The 27,721-nt window shown below is 35.2% G+C and overlaps 2 protein-coding genes across 5 annotated transcripts; one reads left to right on the top strand and one right to left on the bottom strand.

Annotated features, from left to right (window-relative positions):
• The first annotated feature begins 1,924 nt into the window (after positions 1 to 1,924).
• On the top strand, positions 1,925 to 10,238 carry LOC117419873 (transmembrane protein 243). 2 transcript variants are annotated; one of them, XM_034033186.3, is made up of 6 exons: positions 1,947 to 2,028; positions 2,708 to 2,869; positions 5,918 to 6,194; positions 7,401 to 7,451; positions 8,923 to 9,027; positions 9,877 to 10,238. In XM_034033186.3, the coding sequence occupies exons 3-6, from the start codon at positions 6,117 to 6,119 to the stop codon at positions 9,997 to 9,999; spliced, it is 357 nt and encodes a 118-aa protein (XP_033889077.1). In that variant the 5' UTR covers positions 1,947 to 2,028; positions 2,708 to 2,869; positions 5,918 to 6,116; the 3' UTR covers positions 10,000 to 10,238. The 2 variants fall into 2 exon arrangements, with proteins under 2 accessions (XP_033889076.1, XP_033889077.1); XM_034033185.3 differs by lacking the exon at positions 2,708 to 2,869 and having other exon boundaries at positions 1,925 to 2,028.
• Positions 10,239 to 11,222: 984 nt separating this feature from the next.
• On the bottom strand, positions 11,223 to 27,475 carry LOC117419872 (cyclin-D-binding Myb-like transcription factor 1). Of its 3 annotated transcripts, none has more exons than XM_034033183.3 (17): positions 27,350 to 27,475; positions 24,836 to 24,951; positions 24,544 to 24,651; positions 24,026 to 24,120; positions 23,786 to 23,894; positions 19,925 to 20,001; positions 18,324 to 18,481; positions 17,907 to 17,939; positions 17,653 to 17,762; positions 17,190 to 17,418; positions 15,772 to 15,923; positions 15,355 to 15,552; positions 14,965 to 15,050; positions 14,523 to 14,681; positions 13,845 to 14,207; positions 13,331 to 13,475; positions 11,223 to 13,083 (listed from the first exon to the last, which is right to left on the bottom strand). In XM_034033183.3, exons 2-17 carry the CDS (start codon positions 24,942 to 24,944, stop codon positions 12,977 to 12,979), a joined length of 2,238 nt encoding a protein of 745 aa, XP_033889074.3. In that variant the 5' UTR covers positions 24,945 to 24,951; positions 27,350 to 27,475; the 3' UTR covers positions 11,223 to 12,976. The 3 variants fall into 3 exon arrangements, with proteins under 3 accessions (XP_033889074.3, XP_033889075.3, XP_058841880.1); XM_034033184.3 differs by having other exon boundaries at positions 24,544 to 24,648; positions 27,350 to 27,474; XM_058985897.1 differs by lacking the exon at positions 13,845 to 14,207.
• Positions 27,476 to 27,721: the final 246 nt, after the last annotated feature.

The following is a 27,721-nucleotide window of genomic DNA, read 5'->3' as shown; positions in this document are numbered from 1 at the left end:
AACACTTTGTTGTAGTCATACATTTAGGGAAATGAGAAAAAGCTGCATAGTTTTCAGACAGTTTCTAACCTTAAAAATAATGTATTGCAGCTTATTATTTTAAACAGTAATATCTCTGAATATACTGTTTTATACAGACAGGGTTGAATTATTTCAGTGCTATATGGGATCTCATTTAGGCATCTGTATTCATTTATGACAGAATAACTGGGAGAATCACAGTTAAGCCACTTTGCTAAGCAGATGCAGTACTTTATTCTCTAAATTGTCAATTATTTCAACATACCTTTTCCCATACATTTGTACTTTAGGTTAAGAATATACTTTTCATTACAAGTTTGTGGAGTTTATTTAACTTATTTGTATCCTCTGTAAATTTTGTTGTGGTTGTATTGGCAACTGAAGGCTAATTAAAGACCCCCAACCTAGTCCAGCAGATATGTACAGGGTGTACGTTTTCATACAAGCATGACATAAGGCTGTCCTAACCCAATTATGTATTCAAATGATGTGGTCACTGTATAATTTAGGGTATATGTAGCCACTGGTGTGATCCTGGTCATCTACAAGCATAAGTAGCTTGTAGGTCTATGCTGCACAGGTGCATCCGGTCGATAACTTTGTTAACAATTACAACAGCTCAACGCAATAACCTGACAGGGCATTTTCATTTACCAGCCCACAATATATCTAGGTGGCCTAACATTGTATATCCCCCTTACTACACCTCATTTTATAATAGCATTTACCACAGTACATTTAGACAGTAATTTAGCAGTTTTCCCATGGTTATACTATGCATTTACCTTAGTTTGCCATGCTTTTTATTTTTTTATATGCTTCACCTTCCTGAGCTTTACAGTTCTTATGTGCTTTCACTATGATTTGTTACACATTGCCTTGCTTTTACTATGGTAAACTTTTAAAGGGTCCTTCAACACTTCTGTTACAGACGTTGCAGACCCCTGCTGGTGAGATCCACTAATAATACATAAACTCAAAGTGGTATGCTCCTTGTACAATGGATACACTTACTGGGGAAATTCAAGACAGCTGTTCCATAGCCAAACTGACTGCTCATTGAGCCTGATGATAATTAATTTACTTCAAGTTTTGCAACAATTGAAAAGAAAGGGAAAAGTGAAAGTCTTTTAGAAATCATAAGAATGTATGAAAACAAAACTTAAGTTTTTGATACATATTATGAACATGCTTTATGAATTTTAATGAATATTGCAATAAACAGAGCAAACATGAAGGAATTGTTGTTAGAAAGAGGAGTGAAACAGATCAAACTACAAAATAGATCCTACTGCTAGCAAAAAAGGATATAAGGATATTTATGTCTTATTTAAATCATAACTGCATTTTCTCCTCAACTAAATACAACACTGTTCTATAAGAGGTATTCAATATAACTATTTATGAATTATCAGTCAAACTCGGCATATAAAGTTGTTGTTGCTGCATAATTCATAGTTTCTTAAAATATTTGGTTAGATTTAAAAAAATCCAACAACAACAACAAAAATGGTTGAACCCCCCCCCCCCCCCCCCCAAAAAAAAAAAAACATGCAGCTGATATCGCACGCTGTCTTTTTTACATACAGTAATTATCTGTATTTCCATTTTTGGGTGCTACCTCCGGCATCAGTCACCCAAATATCCCAACATTGTTCAAGATTGATGCAAATAGAGGTGCAACACCATAGAGATCAAATTCAATTCCTTATTATTTAAACAGATCAGTTAAAAACAGAGCACCGTTTCGGCCAAACGAGCTTAATCTTTCATACACTGAATTGTTTGACGTCGCTAAATGATACAAATCTTAGCTAAAAAAAAAAGAAAAAAATGTCCTCCGTTCATTTTCTTTACGTCTTTTATGTCGACAAAAATAAAACTTTACTAACACCGGAGTGTTCTTTAAACGCACTTCCCTTTAATCTCCCAGCTGACCTCATTTACTGCTGAGTTGTGCGGTTGCAGCAGCTGTGGATAAAACACATAATTTGATTTTGTTTTATGGTAGGTTGACGTTTGTTGTATGTCGAATATATTTATATTGTGTGTTATCTTTATATTATATTGACAATTTGCGAATAACCCTAGTATGGGTTTAGAATTTAAGTCTGTAGCTACTGTCAGGTTCACTCAATCACATTGTTTACACTGGTGGGGATGGGGGAAATGAAACCACTGATGTGCCCAAATGTAATCATTTTAAATGTTTGTATGTTGTATTTGGTGCTATTCTGCCTTTAAAGTAATTTTTAAATCGTGGGTTTCGAAGGCCATGTTGTATAATTTGCAAATATCGGTAGGCACTGTCATAATCTGAATAATAGTTGATTTAAAAAACAAAATAATATTTATTACAAATTCTGTACATGGCATATATCTTCGATGTTTTACTAGCATTAGTATTGACAACGTTATGTACGCTAAATAATAATACTGTATTAATCCCCTCTCAGTACAGAGGTGGCTGGTTGGTTGGAGTAACTGAGTATGTCACTAATTACGGAACACATAGTCTTTCTCTAAACATAGAAAAAAAAAAAAAGTTTTGTTTCTTCTTGTATTTGTTGATATGACAAACACTGTTGGAACAAGAATAACTGCCTTTGTGTACACACATCAGCGGTGAATATAAATTTATTTGTAAAGATCTACAACGATGTTTTATGTATATTTTATACTGCAGTAACCAGAGGATTGGAACTTAAGCGGCTAGTACTCAAAGAACTGTAAGAGAAGATAATTTGGAGTAATATTGTTAATGCACAGTCGTGTGGTAATCCTACCAGTAACTTAACGACAGGCCAAAGAGATAAGGCTTGTGAACTTTGTCTGGGGATATAATAAGGTAAGAAAGAATAGCAACATTTTAAATTATTTAGCGACTAATATCTTTGCACGTTTTACTTACTGTGAATAGAAATTGACTAAGTAGCCTGATTAAATATCTCGCCAGGACAGCATACGCTGGTGTTACCACTTATCCTCTTGTTGTAGTCAAGACAACGTAATCCTAAAGTAACTATTTAGGTCCTTGTTAACATATAACTGTATTTAAAAGCAAAGCTTAAGGTTAAACAGATGTTGTTTTCTTGTAGTACATACACACATTGGTAACTGGACTGTTGTTGTTTGTTTAACACTAGTAATATAATGTATACAAAGCCACATTTTTGTATTCAGATAAGCTTTAAATGCTGTAAACCGTAATGTAGTTAAATATATGCTGTATTCCTTTTTAACAGCTTCAAGTCATTGCTGAAATAAAACATTTTGACAGTTTTTCATGATGCACGGTTTAAACAACAATAATGCGTCCAAAGGCAGACTTTATTCATTTTCTTTGAGGTATTTCGCTACCGGATCTTTTGAAAACCTGGTGGGCAGCTCGTTACAGGTGCATAAATCAACAGTCTGCAGAACAGTCCGTTTCGTTGCACTGAGACGTTTTTTCAGATCGCTGGTTTTCCTGATGTTGTTGGCTGCATAGATGGGACACATGTAAAAAATATAAAAACCTTCCATGCATGAAGCAGAATACATAAATAGAAAGGGTTTCCACTCTTTGAATACACAAATTGTTTGAGGTGCAGATTTGTTAATAACAAATTGTGTTATAAAGTGGCCCAGATCCAAACATGACAGCTTTATTCTGAAACATTCACATCTGTGGGATGAATTTGAAGTATATCGATTAAAGGGAAATAACTCAGACTCAGGTTATCCATTAAGAAAATGGCCCATTTTCTCAACAAATACCACAAAAACAATTTCTGCAAGTAACAACACAGACTCAGACCGGTATTACTATAAGCTTCATATAATAGGTGTAATGCGGATGCAATTTCATTTATTGAAATGTACAACTCGTTATAATAAACACTTCTATATATTGTAATGTAGGTACCAGTATATTCATTAGCCTTAGATTAGACAGTATTTTAAACAGTTTCCATTGAAAATTGAATACATTTGGAAAATATATACAGTACATGTAAGTATTTTATTCAACATTAATAATAAAATAAGATACAGCACTGAGTGGAGAGGTAAGCTCTTCATTATGGGAAAAGTCTACATTGCTGGTGTCCCGACTCAAAATGCACTTATTTAATTTTCATAAATTAATCTTTAATACAAAACATTCCCAACTAAATGATATCATATTATCAGTACCTGTAATCGGTCGCCTATAGTATACTAATAATAACAGTTTAAAGCCAGGCACTATGACTAGTCGGTTGTACGTTCACATTTATTACATTAGAGTTGTTTTGATCAGCAGCATCTGCACTCCAACATCCTCAGGGCTGATTGGTTACTGTAAAGGGAACATGTGATCGACTTGGAGTCTCCACTCTTAGTAACAAACTAGCTAAGTTCTGCCTTAAGTATGTGTGGTGCAACTGAAAATAGGATAGCACTTAGTTATCAACTAACTAATAACTCCTACGCACATAGGCTTTACGTGTTAATTTACGGACAAACTTACGCATAGCTGATGCAACCCAGCCCTGGTGTCTATGACTAGAATCATTTGATTAAAAGATGAAATGGCACATACTTTACAAATAAGTCTTTACACTATAAAAGGAGGGGTTTTTTTCTGTATTATTGTTGACAATTCAATTTTCAACATTGCTGAAGTGCATTGATATTTCTTCCACTGTAATTACATAGTCTTAGTGTTTTCTTTTAATCAGTGTGAACTGAGGGACCTGCTACTGTATTGTTTTCTGTGCTGCAGTTCACTTGCTCACATGGTTCCGGATCATTCTGACAGAGATGCTGTTAAGTGGCTGATTGTTTCCTTGCTGAGTCATACATTTTTAGTTTATAGTGAGATGGATGCCCTGTTTAATTTAACAGATCAAGAAACCAACATGTTTACTACAGTACACCCTCACTATAACGAACCTGTTGGGGTCCAAGCCTTTTGTTCATTATATCGAGAGGACAATCAAAATGAATGATACACTGTTGGAGTAAATTAATGAGATGAGATTGTGAATAAAAGTAGAATTACATGTACCTGTTTGTCTCATGTATGCAGTATTCTGCCTTTGCTTTATCCTATTCATTGAAGAATTAAAACGCAATACAAAGAAAAAGCACAAATCCCGAATTGAAGCTGAACATTTATTCAAAATCAGTGAGACATGAATCGTTTCAAAGTGCACCAAATCTTAATCAAACATGCAAGAGTCCCAAACTGAGCTTTTATTCCAAATCAACCCAACATGAAAACTTTGACATGAAAAGTTCATCAGATCCTCAAGGTTTTTTTATTTTATTATTTTTTTGTTGTTGTTTTTTTCTTGAATCAGTTTTGCTTTGCCTTATGGTTGCTGAACAAGCCAAAACCAGAGTGCTTTTTGACAACCTACATTCATGACCAAGATATGCCTGTGTTACTGCTTCTTTCAAACGATCAGTACAGTTTCCAGCTTTGTTGCAACATAAAATGGTTTTTGTTTTGGAGGCATAGTTACACACCCAGTGCTTTTTATTAAGACAAAAGAGTTGACTTCACTGCAGAGGTGGCATCCTGTAAATACAGACCAGGATGTTGACAGTGTGTGTTTATATTATATTTTTTTACATTTTTTATTTGGGGTCCAGGGGCCAGGTTCCTTATAGCCGAATGTTCGTTATGAAGGGCAGCGAGGGTGCCCTGTATTAAAGTAGACTTACCAGATATTCCCACGTTCTTATCATACAGTAGCTTCCACCCCTCATGTGACACACTACACCTGGAATGATCAATGCTTTTATCTTTAATCTTGTAAGAATAGTTTCTTGTTAAATGTCTTAAATACACCTTGGAGCAAATGTAAATAATGAATCATTCCTCCTTTCAGATTAAAAGTTTAACGCAACATTTATTTGTCCACAGAAAACATCTGTCTGCAAGAAAAATGTGCGGAAGATAAGAGCTTCAAGGTTCCGACAGAAGATTTAAGCTTTCTTGCAGGGAAATGCTGTTTACTTGAACGAAAGTTCATATCAAATATGTGCTCTAGGCATCCACACATAGGATTGTGTTTGTTGTGACAGCCTCTTATACAGGGCGCTTGCACAGCAATAGGCCTGCAATGGAGGATTTTACAACCAGAACTTATGGAACCAGTGGATTGGACAATAGACCTTTATTTGGAGAAACCTCTGCTAGGGTATGTTTCTAGATGCAGAATTCAAGAACCATGTAAAAATGAAATACCACCCTTTTATTCTCCGCGCACAAAACAAAAAAAACTTGTAGTTAAACTAAAGCAAAGACAAGCCAGGTATCTGTTGGCAAATTGTAGTAACAATAGAAGTTATAATTGCAGCTTGATTCCATTGTTGTCTTGATTAAGTAGCTGCAGTACCTGTAATGGAAAATGATTTAAATTGAATACTTCTTTACATGAATAAACTATTACAAGCTGTGTAAGAATATATTGATATATAAAAGGTAATGTTGATAATTATAGTAGATTACTGGGACTACACCCAGTGTGTACATTTTAATTCAGAGTAAAGTCAATTTTCCTATTTCAGTACTATATATTTTTCCATCACAGAGCAGTCCTATGCTGTTCTGTACAAATCCCCCATGCTTTTATTGCAGGCTGGAGAGAGAGTGCCTTTCCAGTTAAAACATTCAGCATCACCCTGCATACATTACTAAAACAGGAGAATGACACATTAACTATTTAATATAAAAAGTTTAACACAGATATATGGTGGGACTCTGAGACCTGCAAACCAACATGAAGCAGAGACCGCTATGTAGTGTTTCAGAAAAGTGTCAAGGCTAAGTAATTAATTGGAAATAAAGTTGGAAAATAGATTGTAAAACCTTACTTGCAGCACCTTTTATGATTTGAGATGGAAGTGTTTCAGGTTTGTGTTAAGGTAAGCCAGTAAATTAGTGGCTGTATTCTTTTGGTTTTGACAGTCCACAGGAGGACAGGTGGTTTCTTTATTATAAAACTTGCACCTTGCCCCCAATTGTTTTTGTTTTTAAATGCAAATTATTACCTAAGAATTGATATTTCACAGAACCACATCACCTTTGGTTAAACTTCTACAATGGAGTGGTATTTCCCTGCATCCCTATTGACTGTTAACTTTCCAATCCCATATCATTAAAAGACTAGTGGGTCAGTTCTCATTTCATTCGGCTCAGGAAAATCACTGTTCCATATCCATACACGATGAGACATTTTATAAGGGCAGTAACACACAAGAAGGCATACGGCACATCTGAGGCGTGGGTTGTATCTCTTGAATGAAATGAGGTAAAGGGTTTTTACACAATTAAATGAAACATGGACTTCTGTTATGTTAGAAAAACACCTGTTGGAAATCTAATTTAATTATTTCTGTTACAGGATCGAATAATCAACTTAGTTGTTGGTGGCCTCACTTCTTTATTAGTTCTAGTAAGTATTGTGTGTGTGTGTGTGTATATATAGATATAGATATATATATATATATATATATATATATATATATATATATATTTTATTATTTGTTTATTTAGCAGACGCCTTTATCCAAGGCGACTTACAGAGACTAGGGTGTGTGAACTATGCATCAGCTGTCACTTACAACTACGTCTCACCTGAAAGACGGAGCACAAGGAGGTTAATTGATTCGCTCAGGGTCACACAATGAGTCAGTGGCTGAGGTGGGATTTGAACCGGGCACCTCTTGGTTAGAAGCCTGTTTCTTTAACCACTGGACCACACAGGCTCCTTTATATATATATATATATATATATATATATATATATATATATATATATATATATATATATATATATATATATATATATATATATATATATATATATATATATATATATATATATATATATATATATATATATATATATATATATATATATATTAGCATGTCTCTCTTTAGATAGCCAGCAATTTAAAATATTTCTGGAACATTTATTTTTTAAATATTTGATGCTTAGTCTTTTTTACTGCTTTTTACACAAAGGAGGGGTACAAAGGGCTCCAGAGTGGCACATCCAGTAAAGCCGCTCTGCATGGAGTGCAGGATGTGCCCTATAGCCTGGAGATTTCAGGTTCGAATCCAGGCTATGTCATTGCCGATCATGACCAGGGGTTCCTAGGGGGCGGCGAACAATTGGCCGAGCGCCACCCGGGTAGGGAGGGCTTAGGTCAGCATGGCAATCCACGGTTCACTGAGCACCAGCGACCCCTGTGGCTTATAGGGCACCTGCAGGTCTGCAGTGGAGACATTCAGATCTGTGTTGTCCTTCGGCACTATAGATCTGGTGGCTTTGCTGTGGATCCGCAGTGTGAAAAATGACGGATTGGCAGGAATATGTTTTGGAGGACGTGTGTTTTAGCCTCCGTTCCCCGAGTCGCCGGGGGTTGCAGCGGTGAATTGGGCTAAAAATAATTGGGCATTCCAAATTGGGGGAAAAACCGGGGTAAAAACCATTGGCGACAACTAAATCTTCAGAAAGAAACAAAACAAAACAAAAAAAAAACAAAGGAGGGGTCCATATAATTGGTGATTTTTGCAAAATAACATTGAAAAACAAGGTATTCTGGGATACCACAATTTGTATTCTTGTTGGTATTCGGATACGACATCGGGCCAAAATCAGCACTTACAATGAATCGATCCTGCAGTATAACTTTATTAAGCATTAATCTAACTCATGCTTTTCTATTTTCTATTCATGAGATTTAGAGGTTTCATTTATTGTCTGTCCTGCAGCATTTTCTCCACATGCATTCCAGACATGTTTCAAAGTTTTCTCCTGACCCCTAACACTTTATTCTGTTGCCAAGACTATCTCATTATAAACCTCTTATGATGTCATGATATTCTTATCTTTTCCCCTGTTATTATTTCTTTATACAGGTAACAATTATTAGTGCTTTTGTCTTCCCTAATTTACCTCCGAAACCTGTGAATGCTTTCTTCGCTGTTTGTATCATTATGAGTTGCATCTCAGTTGTTATACTTGTAAGTATATCGGGATATGAATAAAACACATCTTGTATCTTAATTACTTAACTTGGTATTTGTAATGTCCACTATTTAAAAATTGCATAACTGTCGGTGTGTTGCCACTTAACTAGGTGGCATTAGATTCTACCTATCATGATATCAGGGCTTTCCACCCCTAGTCCTTTTCATTCCAACTGAGCTCTCAATTACTTAACTTGACCCTTAATTGAACTAATAATTTGCTTAATTAGACCTTTTTAAAAAAAAATAAACAAATAAATAAATAAATATAATTATATCTTATTCAAAGTCTGATTTTAGTCAAACTCCCAGTCTCTCTGGTTGACTGAAGTGTGCATACAAGCTTAACATCCTAACACTGTTCTGAGCTGGTGGGATAAAGTATCTTTTTTTTTGTTTTAAAGTTGTATACTACATAATTGATATACCCAAATCTTTCCTTGTCTGTTGGGTGTTTTACTGAACTGTGCTTTATTTGATCAAATTGTTCTCTTTCCTGAACTGATTACTTTGTTTAATGTGTAACTGGCTGCAGATATAAAGTTTAGTGTTCAGAAGATCATTTATCATTTTATAGGAAGATGTTTCAAGATCAGCATACTAATCCATCACACTCAACCTTAATACCTAGATGGTCAGTTTTGTTGACTTGAATCAAGGGCATTGTGTCATTCTTTCAAATGGAAATGTATCTTTGCATGTTTCATTTGCAACCTTACTTTAGCTTTAATGTCAAGTGTATACATGTAGAAACCCAGTCTAAGCCCAAACCCTTCTGTCACAGTGAAATTCCCTGGCAACTCTTTCAGTAATAGTTTTTTTTTTTTTCCTCCTATTCTTTAGATTGTTTGGTATCGTCAAGGAGACCTGGAGCCTAAATTCCGAAATCTAATTTACTATTTTTTATTTTCGATTGTCCTGCTGTGTATTTGTGCCAATTTATACTTCCATGATGTGGGGAAATGACTGACAGCAGTATGTCTTATAGCTAATGTACTGAAGAAATAAACACAAGGACCTGAAGGAGGTCTAAAGGAACATACCTTATACAAGCAAAGAAGGCTATAGAAGAATAGTGTCATGATATAAAAAATGATTGGACATTTCATTTAAGTTGATGTGGAAAAGGATGACCTTTTTAAAATTGTGTCTATAACTGTTGTAGTAAATTTGAAAGGGTTAATTATAAAAGTGATAACACATGCTTTAATTGCTTGTTATTTACAAAGGAAAAAAATGGGCTCATTTGTCCTAGGTATTGTTTTTCCAGCATGTAGCAGAGTTGTAATACGGTTTTGGGTAGAAGCAAGCATGTGATCCAAACGATTCAAACTTGGACACTCGCTTTGAAATGATGCCCATGCTTTATCTATCTTGCAAGCCAGCAAAGATACCTCTGCTTTTGGTCATAACCATGCTATATTATTTCTGATTTCTAATTGCATTGTGATTCTGCATTAATAATAGGCCAACGCTATTGCACTTGCATTAGAAATTATTTTTTGTGATATACATGTAAACAAGAAGCTTTGTACAAACTTTGACGGAAAGCATGAACCACAAAAAAAAAAAACACACAAAGTGTACATTCCAAACCTGCCAATGTTTTTAAGATGGCATATTCTTTTTTGCATTTTTGGAAATAAAACCTTACATTCCATTTATTATAAATTTGATAAATATGCTTTGAAAATATGAATTACAAGTCTTCGTTTTGTTTAGTTGAAATAAATGTTTTGGAAGCATTGAACTCTGCACCAATTGATAAGAGTTAGATCTGGTTTATGAGTCAAAATACCAATGAAGCTGTGAAAAAAATCACATAATTAAAATGAGTACTCACAAATCTAAATAGTATTAAAATATTATTGGTGTATGTGTCTGTCCACAAAAATGTAAAGCAGATTGCAACAAACAGGTCAAGTGGTGGTACAGTGCATTTATGTAGAGAGAGATTGAGATTAGTCCACTGAGATAGTTATCAGGAAATATTTCATTTTAGGCTATCCCATGTAGGCAAAATCCTTATCCTATAGACCTTTGTTCTTTCTAACATGTTCACTAAATTACAGGTTGCAACAGTTGTCTAAAGACACATTTTAAAGTTGCATTAAAAGTACCATACAGTATAAAAAGGGAAGCATTACATTTTTAAAAACAACAACTGAGTTGATAAAAAAAGTAGACAGTTCAGTTTTGCAAAGTCTCGTTTAATAAATAAACACTAAAGACATAAAAATGAGATAGTTTGCTCATAAATAAAGAGCTACTCGACTCAAAATGGGCATTTGGATGTAGCTGACTGGCAGTATAATCCTGTAACCAAGTCACAGGATTGGTGCAAGATTTGGATCCCTGATAAAACATAATATTCAACAGGGACACAGTACTTTTGGACTATGCTTTTTACTGTGTATATATATTATTTTTATAATCCATTCAAACAAATTGAGTAATGAAAAAAAAATACCACTGTTATGTACAGTTAATTTAATCTAGCATTTCCAACACTTGGATCAGAATCCTGTTTAAAAAATGTAACATACAAACAATAACAAACATTGATTCATGTGCTCCTGTTATCAATTTACTGTTTCTACATGAAACAGTAAATCTATTTGACAAAATGCAAAAAGAAGAAAAAAAAAAAAATACATACTAGTCTATTATTCCCCTGTTCTGTTGTGACTTTCATATTTTTAAGAAGCTTAGTATGTATGTTTAAAAATAAAATGCTAACTGAAATAATCAGCTTGTTTGCTACGTGGGATATCATCTTCTATTTTTAATATTACAAAAGGACAAAGATGTAATGTGGCTTAAAAAGCAAACCTGTATGTATAAAAAGTTAGATGTACATAGGAGTACACCTGAAATAAAAAAAAAAGTGCACACTGAGGTATTTTTACTCCATGAGCTGGTCAGATAAAGCAATAAATGAACATAGCAGCTCCTATCAATAATAACTGCATCATGTTACTCAATCAGGCTTCAAACCTGCTGAATAGCTTTTAGATGCAACATGACCCAAAATCTTCTGGTGAAGAGCACACAGCAAGAAGAATGGCTGTACAAATGACATTGCATTACTTCTGTTTCATAAGACACTGTAGAAATAGTCTGAGGAAACAAGATATAAGTCTTTCATCATTAGATAATTGTTGCTTTTAAGTTTTACACTGGAAAGTTTTTTTTTTTTTTTTCAATTTAAAATGATTCTTAAAATATACCCAAACCTGTAATAACACCTATCCCTGAAGTGGTGATTACCAAAAATACACTGGTGGTTGTGCTTGTAAAATCAGCTTTTTTTATCTTCACTGTCACTGCTAAGGGTTGCGTGATCTTTAATTGTCCTGCATCAGTAAAGACAGCCTGTGCAGCGGAAATGGTGACTGTGAAAACTGGCAAACGCCCTCTCTAAACAGCAATTGTAAATAAGCAATGGGGATATTTAAAGGGGCCAAGCCATGGTATTTGTTTTTTTAAATTATATAAAATTTAGAAAAAGAGACATGAATATGCATAATCTGGAGTGAATTACATATACTGAGCAAACACTGTACCATCTAGATTCATATTATGTACTCTTTTGTATACTCCATTGAAAAATAAATATGAAACCTTTGAGAAAAAATGGCGTATAGTGCATTTTTTTGCCCATATTCTAGTGTTTTGTGTTTGATCCCAGTAATGTGGTCTACACTTATAAAACTTACAAAAGTGATCCAAAAGGGTTCAGGCTGAGACTTTTGCTCAACATACAATGACCAATGACCAATTACAAAAACCATAGATATGAAGGTACTTCTAAACCTCTCAGTGTAAACAAAAAACAAAGCTAAGCTAAGCTTTTAACACTAAATTACTAGGTTGGTCAAGAACTGTTGAAACCACCTAAATGTAAGCAAGTTCAGATCTTAAGCTACACTAGTGATTTAACTCAGCGACAGTCAACAAATCCTTCGATATCCTTCGAGTCCTCTGGATTAGGGCTGTCAAGTGATGAATTAATGTCTAGGACTTCTCCCTGGTGTTCTAGTATAGGATCTGAAATGAAATAAAATACATTTTAAACAAGCCACCCAATCCTTATTTGCATTTACCAGTGCTCATTAAAATATTAAATTCAAAGAAATAAAGGATAGATTTTATTTATATCAATACACCATTTAGTACCAGCCTGCTTGATTTCTTGAACTCTAATTACAGATAAAAAGTATGCTAGAGAAAAACAAAGCAGCTTTTTTTTTCTGTATATGAATATTAATACATTAAAAAATCTGTAACAAATTACCTGTTAGTGTTGTCAAGGGTAAGACAGAGTCATTGTCGAGATCAGTTGTCTGCATAAATCCATCGGTGGATGGAACAATAAGAACAGTTCCTTCTGCTATTGTTGATTCACCAACTTGCTCTTCCATAGTTGGAGATCCAAGAGCCTAAGAAAATATTTTTTTATATATATTTTATCTACAGTTCCTCCGATATATAATCCTCCAAATACATCTCGGCTGAACATTTAACCACCTTCCTACCTTAAATATAATGTGCCTTTTAGTAAAATGTAGTTTCTTTTGCTGTTGTCTATTATAAATGTACACATATATACATACATTTGAAAAAGGAAAACTGCTGTGTACCTAAAATCAAAAAGAAAAAAAGTAATGTAGCTAAATAAAAATGTGAATAATTGATAAAAAGAAAAAATTATATCAGGACGTTTCGGACTACAAGTCCTTCTTCAGCTGGAATCCGTGTAATATTTCTTCCCTATGTTTTATAAATGTCTGATCACAGCTCCCCAATACCTCATCTGTGTACGTCCCAGTCAGCTCTGTTTGCACTTTCTCTTCCTGTCCGAGACAGGTCTCTGGTTCCGCTGTAGTGCTATATAGAAATTTTCTTTGATTGACATGTCTGAGCTCTGACCCATTTCCAAGGTCTGTAGGGGGGCTGTCTTGATCTTCATCTAACTTGTCCTGGTGGATGTCACTGCTGAAGGAATCAACTTCTAGTGTTTGTTGGGGGTCAGTCAAGTCGGGGTGGTCCACGGTCAAATCTGTCTGGGTTCCAGGGGAACCAATATCGTCTGAAGCTACAGCACGGATAATGACACTGGGGTGGGACATCTGGACAGTAACATTGTCGCTTGAGTTAAGCAAATTATCTGGCTATGGTAAGAAAAAGAAAAAAGTGTGTTACCAAACAATTTTGAATTTTATTAGGGGGGTTGATCATCAGGTCTCATGATTCATAGATGCTTAACAAATCTAGAACTAAAAAAAAGTTTAAGCAATAGGCTCTGGATTGTTTTTGTTGATACTGTACTGTTTTATACTGATATCTTTTGTACAACAGCACCATATGGTAGATTTCAAGTCGTATTATTAACAGTTCTGAAACACTGATAGAGTGTATTGTTTATATCTACTTATTGATCTTTGCTGTAGCAGCAAACTAAATAAAATAATATAAGTGTAACTTACAGACAGTGTATGTACAATGATCTGATCTGGAGACGATGGTGATGCTGCTGCTGTCAGTGTAACTGTTGGACTAGTCGACAGTGTTAAAGGAAGACCTTGGTTTGACCCCGTTTGGATGAAATAGGTGCCTGGGGTTCCCGTAGGCTGCAGATGGAATGACTAAAGGGAAAAATAAATAAATAAATAATAAAATAAATAAATATATGCCTTTAGTGATGCTCCTCCATATCTATATCGATTTAAATACATGTCAAAATGTTCATTTACAAATTATTCAAATAACATAAAATATACTATTCTTAAACAATAATAATAAATAAAACAACATCTATATAATATTAGATTACCCATAATCACATTGTAATTGCCAATCACAGCCATACTGGTTAGCTCAACTCTATTTAACCACTTTACGATTAGGTTAGTTAACAGCAATACTTACGGGTAGGATTTCAAATGTCTGTAGTGTCCCAGAATTTAGAGTTATTGAATCTGTGTCTGTGGCAGCAGTAGATGAATCATTAGCGGCTGCACATAAAGAGACAAAGGAAGCATTAGGTGTAATTCATTGTCCTAAATTTAAGATGCCTCTTTTAATAAAAATGCTTATAAATGAAAAAAAAAAAAAGAAATTGAATAAGGAAACTTAAAATTTGATCTATACTGTATGTATAGTTTGAAAAGTCACAAGTTTGATCCCACAACAAAAAATGTGCTTTAACTGAGTTGTGTAGAAATACAACATTTTCTGATTTAAAACTACAACAAACATTCTAAATATATAGTAACCTTTTTGCATTATTATCCTCAAAAACTAAGGTAAGGAACTCACAGACATGCGTGATCTGCACAGGTATCTGCAGAGCTGTCATTGGGTTTTGAGAGGCACTGCTGGTCTCTTCCAGTCGAGCAACTCTTATCTGAACTTGTTGAACCGTAGAGGGGGAGCTGCAGCCAGTCCTGGGCCCCACACCAAACTTATTATCTGGCAACTGGTTTTCCATCAGATCCTGGAGACCTTTCAGGAGCACTGGGAAATATAATGGATGTCACAAAAAAAAAAAACATGCATCAGTGTGAAATATTTGTTTAGAGTTGTACTGGGAGACATTTCTTTAGTGTAGGTGGCACTGCTTGTCGAACGGTTATGCGTCTTGTTGGAAGAAAAATAAATAAAAATCAGTGCTGTGGCTGGGAAAGTCGTTAGCTGGTGAAGATGTGCATTGTGCATTAAGTGAGAGCTTCTTACCGGAGAAGGCAAGATCTTTGTGGTTGGTCACTTGTCTTTTGATGGTCCACCATTTACTTCTTAACCACTGTGGAGAGCGGACGCTGCTCCAGCCCCCAGCCATGATGTCCCAGTTGATATCATTCTCATCATCCACCCCCAGTTCTGCAATTCTGAATAAAACACAAAGTACAGTAACAGGCAAAAAAACAGGCAACTTTTTCTAGAATGGAACAATTCTGTTATAATTATAATATGTTTGAGGCAAAAAAAATAAATAAATAGACTAAGTGGTACTAAAACCTACATTAATAATTCTATACCACAAATGTTCCTTTAAAAACAGTGCTCTCGCTCACTATCAGAATGTTCTAAATTTAAAAAATATATCAATGGATTTTCCTTAGAACACTTAGCAGTTGCTAGGTTACACTGAATTATAAACTGTGTAAGCTTTTGAGCCTTAAATACAATCCCCAATAGTTTCCTGGTTTAGATTAAGTTACAATTAAATCAAGTGTTTCTACTTTAAATAGGATATAATTGGTATTATGCAGGACATCTAATTTGTCCAACACACCCAACATCATTTAATAGATAAATATTGCACAGAATAGTCTGGAATCAGATATTCTATATTCCTGTATAGAACAAACGTTGAGATATCCAGCATCGAATACATGTTTTCATATTCGGTAATCTGAGTGATTTGAATGACCGGTATGGTTTAGTACTTGTTCCTTCTTCTTTTGAGGCTCTGTCCGTGAAACTTTCTTTCTCCAAACTTCCAACCCACCACTGAGAACCTGTGACAGGGTATTATTGTTGTTTTGCAGCATGGATGGGGTTAAAATTCCCCATCCAGATGAACGTGTGCAATTTGCAGATGGCCACAAATATATACAGAGCACATCAGCCACTCAGGAGGGGTGGTGGAGGGAAGGAGAAAGAACGAGAGAGAGAGCGAAGGAGAGAAGGATTTAAAACAATTGCTACTCGTGGTGGATTTGGGAAGCACGATATTTGGTGGGTATTGTGCAGTCCTTGTGAGAGTCTGTGTATTTTCTTGGCAGTTGCTAAGTTACTGTTAATCAACTAAAAGAAACGGTTTTATAACCAGGAGGTCCCCGGTTCAAATCCCACCTCCGCCACTGACTCATTGTGTGACCCTGAGCATGTCACTTAACCTCCTTGTGCTCCGTCTTTCGGGTGAGACGTAGTTGTAAGTGACTCTGCAGCTGATGCATAGTTCACACACCCTAGTCTCTGTAAGTCGCCTTGGATAAAGGCGTCTGCTAAATAAATAAATAATAATAATAATAATAATACCATATTTATCAAATCTGTTCCATCTTCGTACCTAATAGCCTGGAATCAGTGGTCCTGTACTACAGTATCTCATAAAAGGCATTATCACTTTAATTAAAACAGTGCTGTACCTTTTGATCAGATTATTGTCGTCTTCCTTTGTCCACTCTGTGCCACCACTCTGTTTCCAGTTGAGGTAGTTGAGCCACTTGGACCGACACTGCTTCTCGGAGCGGGTGCCCACCAGCTCAGCAACAGAGGCCCAGGATACCCCCTGGGTGACTGTGTGACCAGGCTCTGTACCCGTGAGTTCATGCACCACCTCAGCTAGCCTCCGCTCCTCTTCTTCTGTCCATTTCCCTAGCACCAGAGCAGTAGTAAGGTCTTCAACAGAATATACGTAACACTGCAAGACTGTCACCCTTAAATTACACTGGAAAGATTTTAAACTGTGTTTTGCCTCAAATAGGAACAATTTTACTACATCGTATTTTTCCTGGGATGTTTATCTGTAATAAAGGGGCATTTTCAACACAACTTAATAAGGGATGTATCTTTTGATATTAATAAATGTGTGCATTTGTTTTGTTTTACCTGTATTGCAGGTATCTTTCATTAGCCTACACCTGTCCTTCACAGAGGATGCACTTCTTCCCAGTGCTGCACCAATGGTAGCCCAATCATTGCCATGCTTCTCTCTAAGTCTGGAAAGAAAAAGCTGTTTTTAACTGGTTCCTTTCAATTCTGTATTTCAACATCAAACATTATAAGGTTAATGCAAATACAGTTTCCATGCTGGTAAGCTGTTATTTTCTGCAGAGCTTATCATTATAACACACAATACTTACTCTTTTAGCTTGTCAATTTCTTCAGGGGTGTACCTGGGTAACAATGGGAAGAATATCTAGTTATTTGAATGTCATCCCCCACCCTCTCATCTTTTTATTTCAAATGTCTTTATTTTATATGATCTATTTCTACTTGTCTTTTGCCTGTTTGACTAACTAGCCAATCACACCTCTGCAAGCTTAATGTCCCATTTGTGGTTAATTAGCTCACACCCACCTATCTTAATGTAACCACTAAGAGACCATACTTCTACCAATCCGGGATGGAGTCCTCACTCCACACATGTACAGTGAATCTCCAACCATTATAACATTGAAAGATTTATAATATTAAGCAATTAGTGCAGATAAAGTAATTACACAAATAGTTTAACATGCTATGGTGTAGCGAGAGTTATAGGAATGCCTTCATCTTACTTTCCAACATGGTTCCTGTTGTCATACATGCGGAGGACCCTTCTGTAAACAGCAAACAGGGGACGGTTGAGGCCCCATGCAATACTCCTGTAGAAATCCTTTCTCTCATCCTTAGACATTTCAAAGATAATCTCTGTCGGGTCCTGGATCCCACGATTCTAGAGAAACACAAATATATACAGTATATATATATTTTTTAATATTATGTTAAATTCTTTATTACATCAGCAATTCAACAGTCTTGATATGCCTGAGAATATCAATCTATTTTCCCCAAGAGTTTAAACAAAAGTTTTTTTTTTCTTTTTTAAATTCTGCATTGTTCCTTTCTTCAATCCACTGTACTAAATCCTGTGGGTGCTTCAAATTATTATTATTATTATTATTATAATAATTGACAATACAACATGTTATTTATCAGCCATGTACAGCTGTAATGATTCTTGAGAGCCACATGGTGCCTCATGCGAGTCCGAGGAGTCCTGCCTTGTTCAGATTGTCAGTGTTCCCTTTCTACTAGGCAGCAGTGTGGAGCAGTGGTTAGGGCTCTGGACTCTTGACCGGAGGGTTGTGGGTTCAATCGTAGGTGGGGAACACTCCTGCTGTACCCTTGAGCAAGGTACTTTACCTAGATTGCTCGAGTAAAAACCCAACTGTATAAATGGGTAATTGTATGTAAAAATAATGTGATATCGTGTAACAATTGTAAATCGCCCTGGATAAGGGCGTCGGCTAAGAAATAAATAATAATACTAATTTACTAGTTTAGAGATTCGCTGCAAATATCTGGTTATTATATATTTAAATTCAGCCCTACTGCTTATGGTTCTGTAACTAAAAAGGGGTATAATTAAATATATTTTAACTGGACTCTTGACTTCCCTATTTTATTCTTTCAACCACAACCTTACACTACCAGAACTAGTGCTGGGACAGACACTGGTTTTTCATGTTCGAACATTCTTCAAAATGTTTATGAATATGCAAATATTATTTTATTTTGAATTAGCTAGAAAAGTATGATAATCCCAGATTAGCTCAGAACTAAAATAATCCCAGTACCCCCATCAAATTATTAAAGAGAAGAGAGAAAATGTACTCTTTTCTACGGTGGAATGTGTGTTACTTATTTCAGACTTCATTCATGCATTGGTTTTCTATGCATTCTATCTTTTTGATACAGTCATTTATAAATTATGTTATATGAATGAATACGAACATGGTCATTTTTGGTGCCAAATACTTTTGAAGCAGTTTTTGTTCAAATATGTGTCCCAGAACTACATAGTACAACATTACATTGCAAATGCATAGAAGAAAAGATCAATTTCTAGGCTTGCATGGCGAACTCAATTCAAATCAGGAATGTGCTCATATGTTATACCGATGTTCAGAGTACTGCTGTTATCCAATACGGGTAGCAAACTGCAGTTGTATCTACACACGCACACTTAAATATAATAATATACATAATTATAACAACATTGAAAATGTGAAAATGTGATTTATAGCATACAGTTGGGGTGGGGAGTTTACTCAATCAGGGGTGTCTACAGTACAATTACTCTGATAAATGTAATGTCACTAATATCAGTACATACCTTTAAGTAACAATCAATATTGCTCATAAGGATGTCTATTTCTTCTTTGGACCACATTCCCTGCTTCCACTTGTGGCCTTTAAAATAAAAAAATAGCAGTTGACTTTATGTAAATATAAATGCAACTTTTTTTATGTACCTACAAAGCATGTTTCTGCTTTGGATCTGTGGACAACTCCTCCGTTATTTAAATTAACAGGCAGTTTTACAATGTAATTCAACAATAATCAGAACTACGAATTTGAAATCCTTGGAAGCCAAATGTAGTACATACTTTTATAAAAAATTTTAGCAACCATGATACTGTATTCCCAAAAGTTTATAATAAAATAGCCATATATAAATACAATAGTGTGTGTGTAATATATATATATATATATATATATATATATATATATATATATATATATATATATATATATATATATAAATACAATTATATATATATATATACACTTGAAATGTATTTGCTTACGATTGTAAGTCGCCCTGGATAAGGGCGTCTGCTAAGAAATAAATAATAATAATAATAATAATAATAATAATAATAATATACAGACGTGCTCAAATTTGTTGGTACCCTTACAGCTCATTGAAATAATGCTTCATTCCTCCTGAAAAGTGATGAAATTAAAAGCTATTTTATCATGTATACTTGCATGCCTTTGGTATGTCATAGAATAAAGCAAAGAAGCTGTGAAAAGAGATGAATTATTGCTTATTTTACAAAGATATTCTAAAATGGCCTGGACACATTTGTTGGTACCCCTTAGAAAAGATAATACAGTGCCTTGCGAAAGTATTCGGCCCCCTTGAACTTTGCGACCTTTTGCCACATTTCAGGCTTCAAACATAAAGATATGAAACTGTAATTTTTTGTGAAGAATCAACAACAAGTGGGACACAATCATGAAGTGGAATGAAATTTATTGGATATTTCAAATGTTTTTAACAAATAAAAAACTGAAAAATTGGGCGTGCAAAATTATTCAGCCCCCTTAAGTTAATACTTTGTAGCGCCACCTTTTGCTGCGATTACAGCTGTAAGTCGCTTGGGGTATGTCTCTATCAGTTTTGCACATCGAGAGACTGAAATTTTTGCCCATTCCTCCTTGCAAAACAGCTCGAGCTCAGTGAGGTTGGATGGAGAGCATTTGTGAACAGCAGTTTTCAGTTCTTTCCACAGATTCTCGATTGGATTCAGGTCTGGACTTTGACTTGGCCATTCTAACACCTGGATATGTTTATTTGTGAACCATTCCATTGTAGATTTTGCTTTATGTTTTGGATCATTGTCTTGTTGGAAGACAAATCTCCGTCCCAGTCTCAGGTCTTTTGCAGACTCCATCAGGTTTTCTTCCAGAATGGTCCTGTATTTGGCTCCATCCATCTTCCCATCAATTTTAACCATCTTCCCTGTCCCTGCTGAAGAAAAGCAGGCCCAAACCATGATGCTGCCACCACCATGTTTGACAGTGGGGATGGTGTGTTCAGGGTGATGAGCTGTGTTGCTTTTACGCCAAACATAACGTTTTGCATTGTTGCCAAAAAGTTCGATTTTGGTTTCATCTGACCAGAGCACCTTCTTCCACATGTTTGGTGTGTCTCCCAGGTGGCTTGTGGCAAACTGTAAACAACACTTTTTATGGATATCTTTAAGAAATGGCTTTCTTCTTGCCACTCTTCCATAAAGGCCAGATTTGTGCAGTATACGACTGATTGTTGTCCTATGGACAGAGTCTCCCACCTCAGCTGTAGATCTCTGCAGTTCATCCAGAGTGATCATGGGCCTCTTGGCTGCATCTCTGATCAGTCTTCTCCTTGTATGAGCTGAAAGTTTAGAGGGACGGCCAGGTCTTGGTAGATTTGCAGTGGTCTGATACTCCTTCCATTTCAATATTATCGCTTGCACAGTGCTCCTTGGGATGTTTAAAGCTTGGGAAATCTTTTTGTATCCAAATCCGGCTTTAAACTTCTCCACAACAGTATCTCGGACCTGCCTGGTGTGTTCCTTGTTCTTCATGATGCTCTCTGCGCTTTAAACGGACCTCTGAGACTATCACAGTGCAGGTGCATTTATACGGAGACTTGATTACACACAGGTGGATTCTATTTATCATCATTAGTCATTTAGGTCAACATTGGATCATTCAGAGATCCTCACTGAACTTCTGGAGAGAGTTTGCTGCACTGAAAGTAAAGGGGCTGAATAATTTTGCACGCCCAATTTTTCAGTTTTTTATTTGTTAAAAAAGTTTGAAATATCCAATAAATTTTGTTCCACTTCATGATTGTGTCCCACTTGTTGTTGATTCTTCACAAAAAATTACAGTTTCATATCTTTATGTTTGAAGCCTGAAATGTGGCAAAAGGTCGCAAAGTTCAAGGGGGCCGAATACTTTCGCAAGGCACTGTAAATAATTGGATTACAGTGATATTTCAAACTAATTAGTTTCTTTAATTAGTATCACACATGTCTCCAATCTTTTAATCAGTCATTCAGCCTATTTAAATGGAGAAAAGTAGTCACTGTGCTGTTTGGTATCATTGTGTGCACCACACTGAACATGGACCAGAGAAAGCAAAGGAGAGAGTTGTCTGAGGAGATCAGAAAGAAAATAATAGACAAGCATGGTAAAGGTAAAGGCTACAAGACCATCTCCAAGCAGCTTGATGTTCCTGTGACAACAGCTGCAAATATTATTAAGAAGTTTAAGGTCCATGGAACTGTAGCCAACCTCCCTGGGCGCGGCCGCAAGAGGAAAATCGACCCCAGATTGAACAGAAGGATAGTGCGAATGGTAGAAAAAGAACCAAGGATAACTGCCAAAGAGATACAAGCTGAACTCCAAGGTGAAGGTACGTCAGTTTCTGATCGCACCATCCATCGCTTTTTGAGCGAAAGTGGGCTCCATGGAAGAAGACCCAGGAGGACTCCACTTTTGACAGAAAAACATAAAAAAGCCAGACTGGAATTTGCTAAAATGCATATTGACAAGCCACAATCCTTCTGGGAGAATGTTCTTTGGACAGGTGAGTCAAAACTGGAGCTTTTTGGCAAGTCACATCAGCTCTATGTTCACAGACGGAAAAATGAAGCTTTCAAAGAAAAGAACACCATACCTACAGTGAAACATGGAGGCGGCTCGGTTATGTTTTGGGGCTGCTTTGCTGCACCTGGCACAGGGTGCCTTGAATCTGTGCAGGGCACAATGAAATCTCAAGACTATCAAGGCATTCTGGAGCGAAACGTACTGCCCAGTGTCAGAAAGCTCTGTCTCAGTCGCAGGTCATGGGTCCTCCAACAGGATAATGACCCAAAACACACAGCTAAAAGCACCTAAGAATGGATAAGAACAAAACATTGGACTATTCTGAAGTGGCCTTCTATGAGTCCTGATCTGAATCCTATCGAACATCTATGGAAAGAGCTGAAACTTGCAGTCTGGAGAAGGCACCCATCAAACCTGAGACAGCTGGAGCAGATTGCTCAGGAAGAGTGGGCCAAACTACCTGTTAACAGGTGCAGAAGTCTCATTGAGAGCTACAGAAAACGTTTGATTGCAGTGATTGCCTCTAAAGGTTGTGCAACAAAATATTAGGTTAGCGGTCCCATCATTTTTGTCCATGCCATGTTTTCTTATTTACAATATTATGTTGAATAAAAAATCAAAAGCAAAGTCTGATTTCTATTAAATATGGAATAAACAATGGTGGATGCCAATTACTTTTGTCAGTTTCAAGTTATTTCAGAGAAAATTGTGCATTCTTCGTTTTTTGTGGAGGGGTACCAACAAATTTGAGCACGTCTGTATATATATATATACACACACACACACACACACACAAGATGTTTCCTACCTTTGTTCACTAAGGAATCTTTATCTTCCTTTGTTGTAAACCAAGCTTGGCTAACTGGGGACACATCATCAGTGGTGTTGGGAGATAAGGACCCATCATTCTGGATAATCTGGACATCAACATGAATTGAAATGGAATAATTATTGTAGATGTAAGGTACTTTTTTTTTAACCTAAATTGAATTTTAAATACATCTATATTCTATGTTTTTTGTAGTTAATGAAAAAAATGCTAATGTACCTGAATCTGTGCAACAGCCCCTTCACCGATTTCATTTTCTGTCATCTCTGTGGTGGCAGTCATGGTCACCTCAAAACTGTCATCATTTTCTGAAACTTAAGAACCCAAAGGTTTTCAAAGACAATGCTCGTGTTTCTCCTACTCCCAACCTTGTTACTGTCATAAATGTGCATTTAAGTAAAGCACAGAGACAAATACTAATGTACACTCAAGTAGATTGAGAATTAACATTTAACCTTCAGAGCAACTATGTTGATTATATTTGATTATAAAACATTTTATGACGCTCAAATTAGCAAAAAATAGAAACATCAACAAAAATAAAAAACGTTATTGTAAAGCTATTTTAAAGGACATTTGGATATTGTTGATATTAAGCTATTTGAATGTTGTTGTTTTACAATTCATCAGAATTAGCTTGTCAAAATAAGGCTGTAATAAAAGCATGATATGCTTAGATGAGCAGGTAAGGTAATTTTATGTCAAAGCAGGTATGTTCTTTCTTTGTGTTTTCTTACTTGGGAGTGTGACAACAGAAATCCTTGATGTGTCATCTTCAGTCGATAATCGCAGTCTCTTGTGAGCTGGGTCTAAACATTCGTCCGATCCCAGTTCTTCAGCATCTGCTACGTGAAAAACAACCATTTCATTAGTTTTACGTTTTAAGAATCTCACAAAATTAGTTTTTGAGTTTTGTCAGCATTATCCTATGAGATTTGTATATGATAGTTTTCTATTAACATTGTAACCAGTGATTTTTATCCAGTTCTCTGATGCTTCTAATTGTATTAATTAAAGCTATTCTCTTACCATTTTGAGGGCAGTGAAGGATAATGTTCCCGTCTGTGTCTTGAGTTAATGTAACAGAGTTTACTGTTTCCAAAGTCACTGTGCCAGACTCATCCTCAATTGTGTTCATACTCAATCTAAAGAATATAAAAAATTCAACATTTTCATTTCATTTTTTTTTTTTTACTTTAAAGTCATAAACATTAATATTATAATGTAATTCAACAATAACTAAGACTAAAGTTTGAAATTGTTGGAAGCCATTGTATTGTGTGTATATATATATAAGCAACCATGATAATAAGCTTTTTGGTCCTTTAATAATTACACAATAATAATAACAGTGACTAGAAATGAGAGTTGTTGTTTCATTAATTTACAGTAATTCCTTTTTGAGTTAGTCATAACTCTTCCAATCAATAAACTTGACTTAGTCCAATAAAACGTATCGCCTCTCCTTCTCTTTGTCTAATTAATAAACTGAAACAATACTTCGCAGGAGGGGTGGTGTTACACTAAAAGGTAAAGAACATGATTGTTTTTGCATCATCCTAATTTTGCTGCCTATTTAACAGATAACCACAAGGGCTTATTTTAAGGACTAAGAGCAAACTCGAACTAGATTATCAAAGCTTTTTACTCAATAGAAAGAAGAAAAAACGTACAACTGCTTGTCTGAAATGTTTATTTCTGGTTCAGCATCATTATTGGGTGTGCTTTTTCTTTCTGAAAAAAATTGCACTAACGACAATTTTGAGTAAATAGCTTAGATATTTAGTATATGAATCAAGTATTCCAAAAATAGATTTAATTTGTATCAATAAAACACATGGTCCCAGATTAGTACATGTTTAACAGATGACCTATTAAAAATCTCCAGTGTGTGAATGGGGGCGGGGTAATGTATGTTTCTGTCTTTCCTGAATAAACACTCAAGGCATTCAATCCTCTTAAATCTGAAGGTGTATAAGGTTTGATATACCTAAAAATGAAGTCTGTAGGTAAAATCAGTTATATTTTCCCAGGTTGTGAGAATGCAAAATATATATCAAATTCAACTATTGGCAGGTATTTTTTTAAAAACTATCAAAGTTGGCTTTGACTACACTTGAAAACAAGTCTTAACCAAATAATGGGCAAAAAGTCTAGTACATGTTCACAACACAGCTTTATGGCAGAGTTGGTAATTGCTAGTTAATGTTTTTTGGAGGGTTAATCTTGCTGTTTCAAGCCTTTTCACATTTTAGCCAATGCATAAACATACTATTATTGTGCTTTTTATAACATTATCATTGACAGAATATAAGATTAAGATTTATTAATTTAAACTGATATCTTACTAAATAAATTACACCCCGCAACCACAACAAACTATATTACAAACAAAGCAGAGAATGGCTGTATTTATTTGTTTCACATGTCAGTTACTAATGTTTGCTTGAAAACATGTGTCCCAGCACTATTAAATACAAGCAACAGGCAAATCTAATAATAAACAGTTACACAGTATTAGGTGTCCATTTTATTGCAGGCAACTACTATGTAAAGAGTGTCTTAAAAGCTGTTTTACCAGATATATGTTAAGTACTACCAGGTCATTACAAATGTAATCACTTGTAGAAATGTAATCAAATGTATTATATTAATAGGATCATTTCCAGTAGATTGCACAGTTAAGACTTGCTTGGATTTTGTTTAGAATATATTGTGTATACCCATACAGTAGGCCTATTTTCCTTACTGTACATCAGATTTTTTTACACTGGAATTATGGATTATGCAAACTTTTTAGAAAATGATCGACTTGACTCTACTAAATACAAAACTGCTGTTAACATAATAATAATTATTTTTATTACCCTTAAGGTTTCATTATGAACAATACCAGGAAACTTAAAAAGATCATTGCCGATTAATTTCTAGTAGTTTAAAAACAGTCAGTGCTTTAATTTGCACATCGGAGGTGTAAAACTAGACTTTCCACATTTATATACGCTGGAGGCTTTTTAGTTTTCGTAATGCAGATACAGTATTGCACCAACACATTTACGATTTTTATAAAACAAACGTTGCCTTTTATTCGCAGAATGTCCTTATAAATTACAATACAATGTCCGGTATGGATAAGCTGAAAGAAAGAAACTGCAGACATTAATTTAAAAAGTACTTTTACTGATTCCTTTTTTTATTTTATTTATTTTTTTTGTAGTTGGATTTCGTGTTTATATATATATATATATATATATATATATATATATATATATATATATATATATATATATATATATATATATATTTTAAAACACGAAAAAGATGGAAATATTTTCTGATTCGTCAAAGTCGCCATTTTTTCTCTTTCTATAAATGTAAAAACCCTTAGACGCCATATTCGCGCAGCTGCTGTTTATGTAACTCGGTATTTTTTATCTCATAGTCTGATGTCAATCCGGTAAAGTTTTGAATCTCCCCGGGGTCACTATTGCTGTGTGTCTCCCATGGAGATGGTGAATTTTTAGGTTTGATTTTGTTACTTACTTCCTGTTTTAAGTCCGGGCACTTCGGAGAGACCAGGATGGAGACGCTAAATACCAGGATGGAGGAACACAAACCTGACGCTTCACAAGCTACAGGAAATGAACGGCTAAGCCCTTCTTTGGACACTTCCGTTCTGCATTCAAATGTTTGTCACAATTTTTTTCTCCCCCGATTGAATTACTGTTTGCGACATGTTCTTTTTGTGCATGTAGTACCATTACATGTTGATATTGGTAAATATATATTCACTGAAAACTGAGATAAAACGTGGTAAGCCTTTTAATACTCTGTAATATCTTATTATGGTGCATCTTTTTTATTTTTTTTATTTGGTATTATTATTTGAAGCAGCTGGGGCATCAGGATTCACAG

Source organism: Acipenser ruthenus, chromosome 14 (assembly GCF_902713425.1).
Source record: "Acipenser ruthenus chromosome 14, fAciRut3.2 maternal haplotype, whole genome shotgun sequence".
NCBI lineage: Eukaryota > Metazoa > Chordata > Actinopteri > Acipenseriformes > Acipenseridae > Acipenser > Acipenser ruthenus.
Note: the sequence above shows the minus strand (reverse complement) of the source record. Positions and strands in the feature narration are given on the sequence as shown.

Excerpts from the sequence above, each read along its gene's own strand:
- LOC117419873 (XM_034033185.3), top strand. The coding sequence starts at position 6,117 with ATGGAGGATTTTACAACCAGAACTTATGGAACCAGTGGATTGGACAAT. Across the intron at positions 6,195-7,400 it reads TTGGAGAAACCTCTGCTAGG|GATCGAATAATCAACTTAGT; the intron begins GTATGTTTCTAG and ends TTTCTGTTACAG. Across the intron at positions 7,452-8,922 it reads TCACTTCTTTATTAGTTCTA|GTAACAATTATTAGTGCTTT; the intron begins GTAAGTATTGTG and ends TTCTTTATACAG.
- LOC117419872 (XM_034033183.3), bottom strand. The coding sequence starts at position 24,944 with ATGAACACAATTGAGGATGAGTCTGGCACAGTGACTTTGGAAACAGTA. Across the intron at positions 23,895-24,025 it reads GGGCTGTTGCACAGATTCAG|ATTATCCAGAATGATGGGTC; the intron begins GTACATTAGCAT and ends GTTGATGTCCAG. Across the intron at positions 17,763-17,906 it reads GAAATTGACAAGCTAAAAGA|ACTTAGAGAGAAGCATGGCA; the intron begins GTAAGTATTGTG and ends TTTTCTTTCCAG.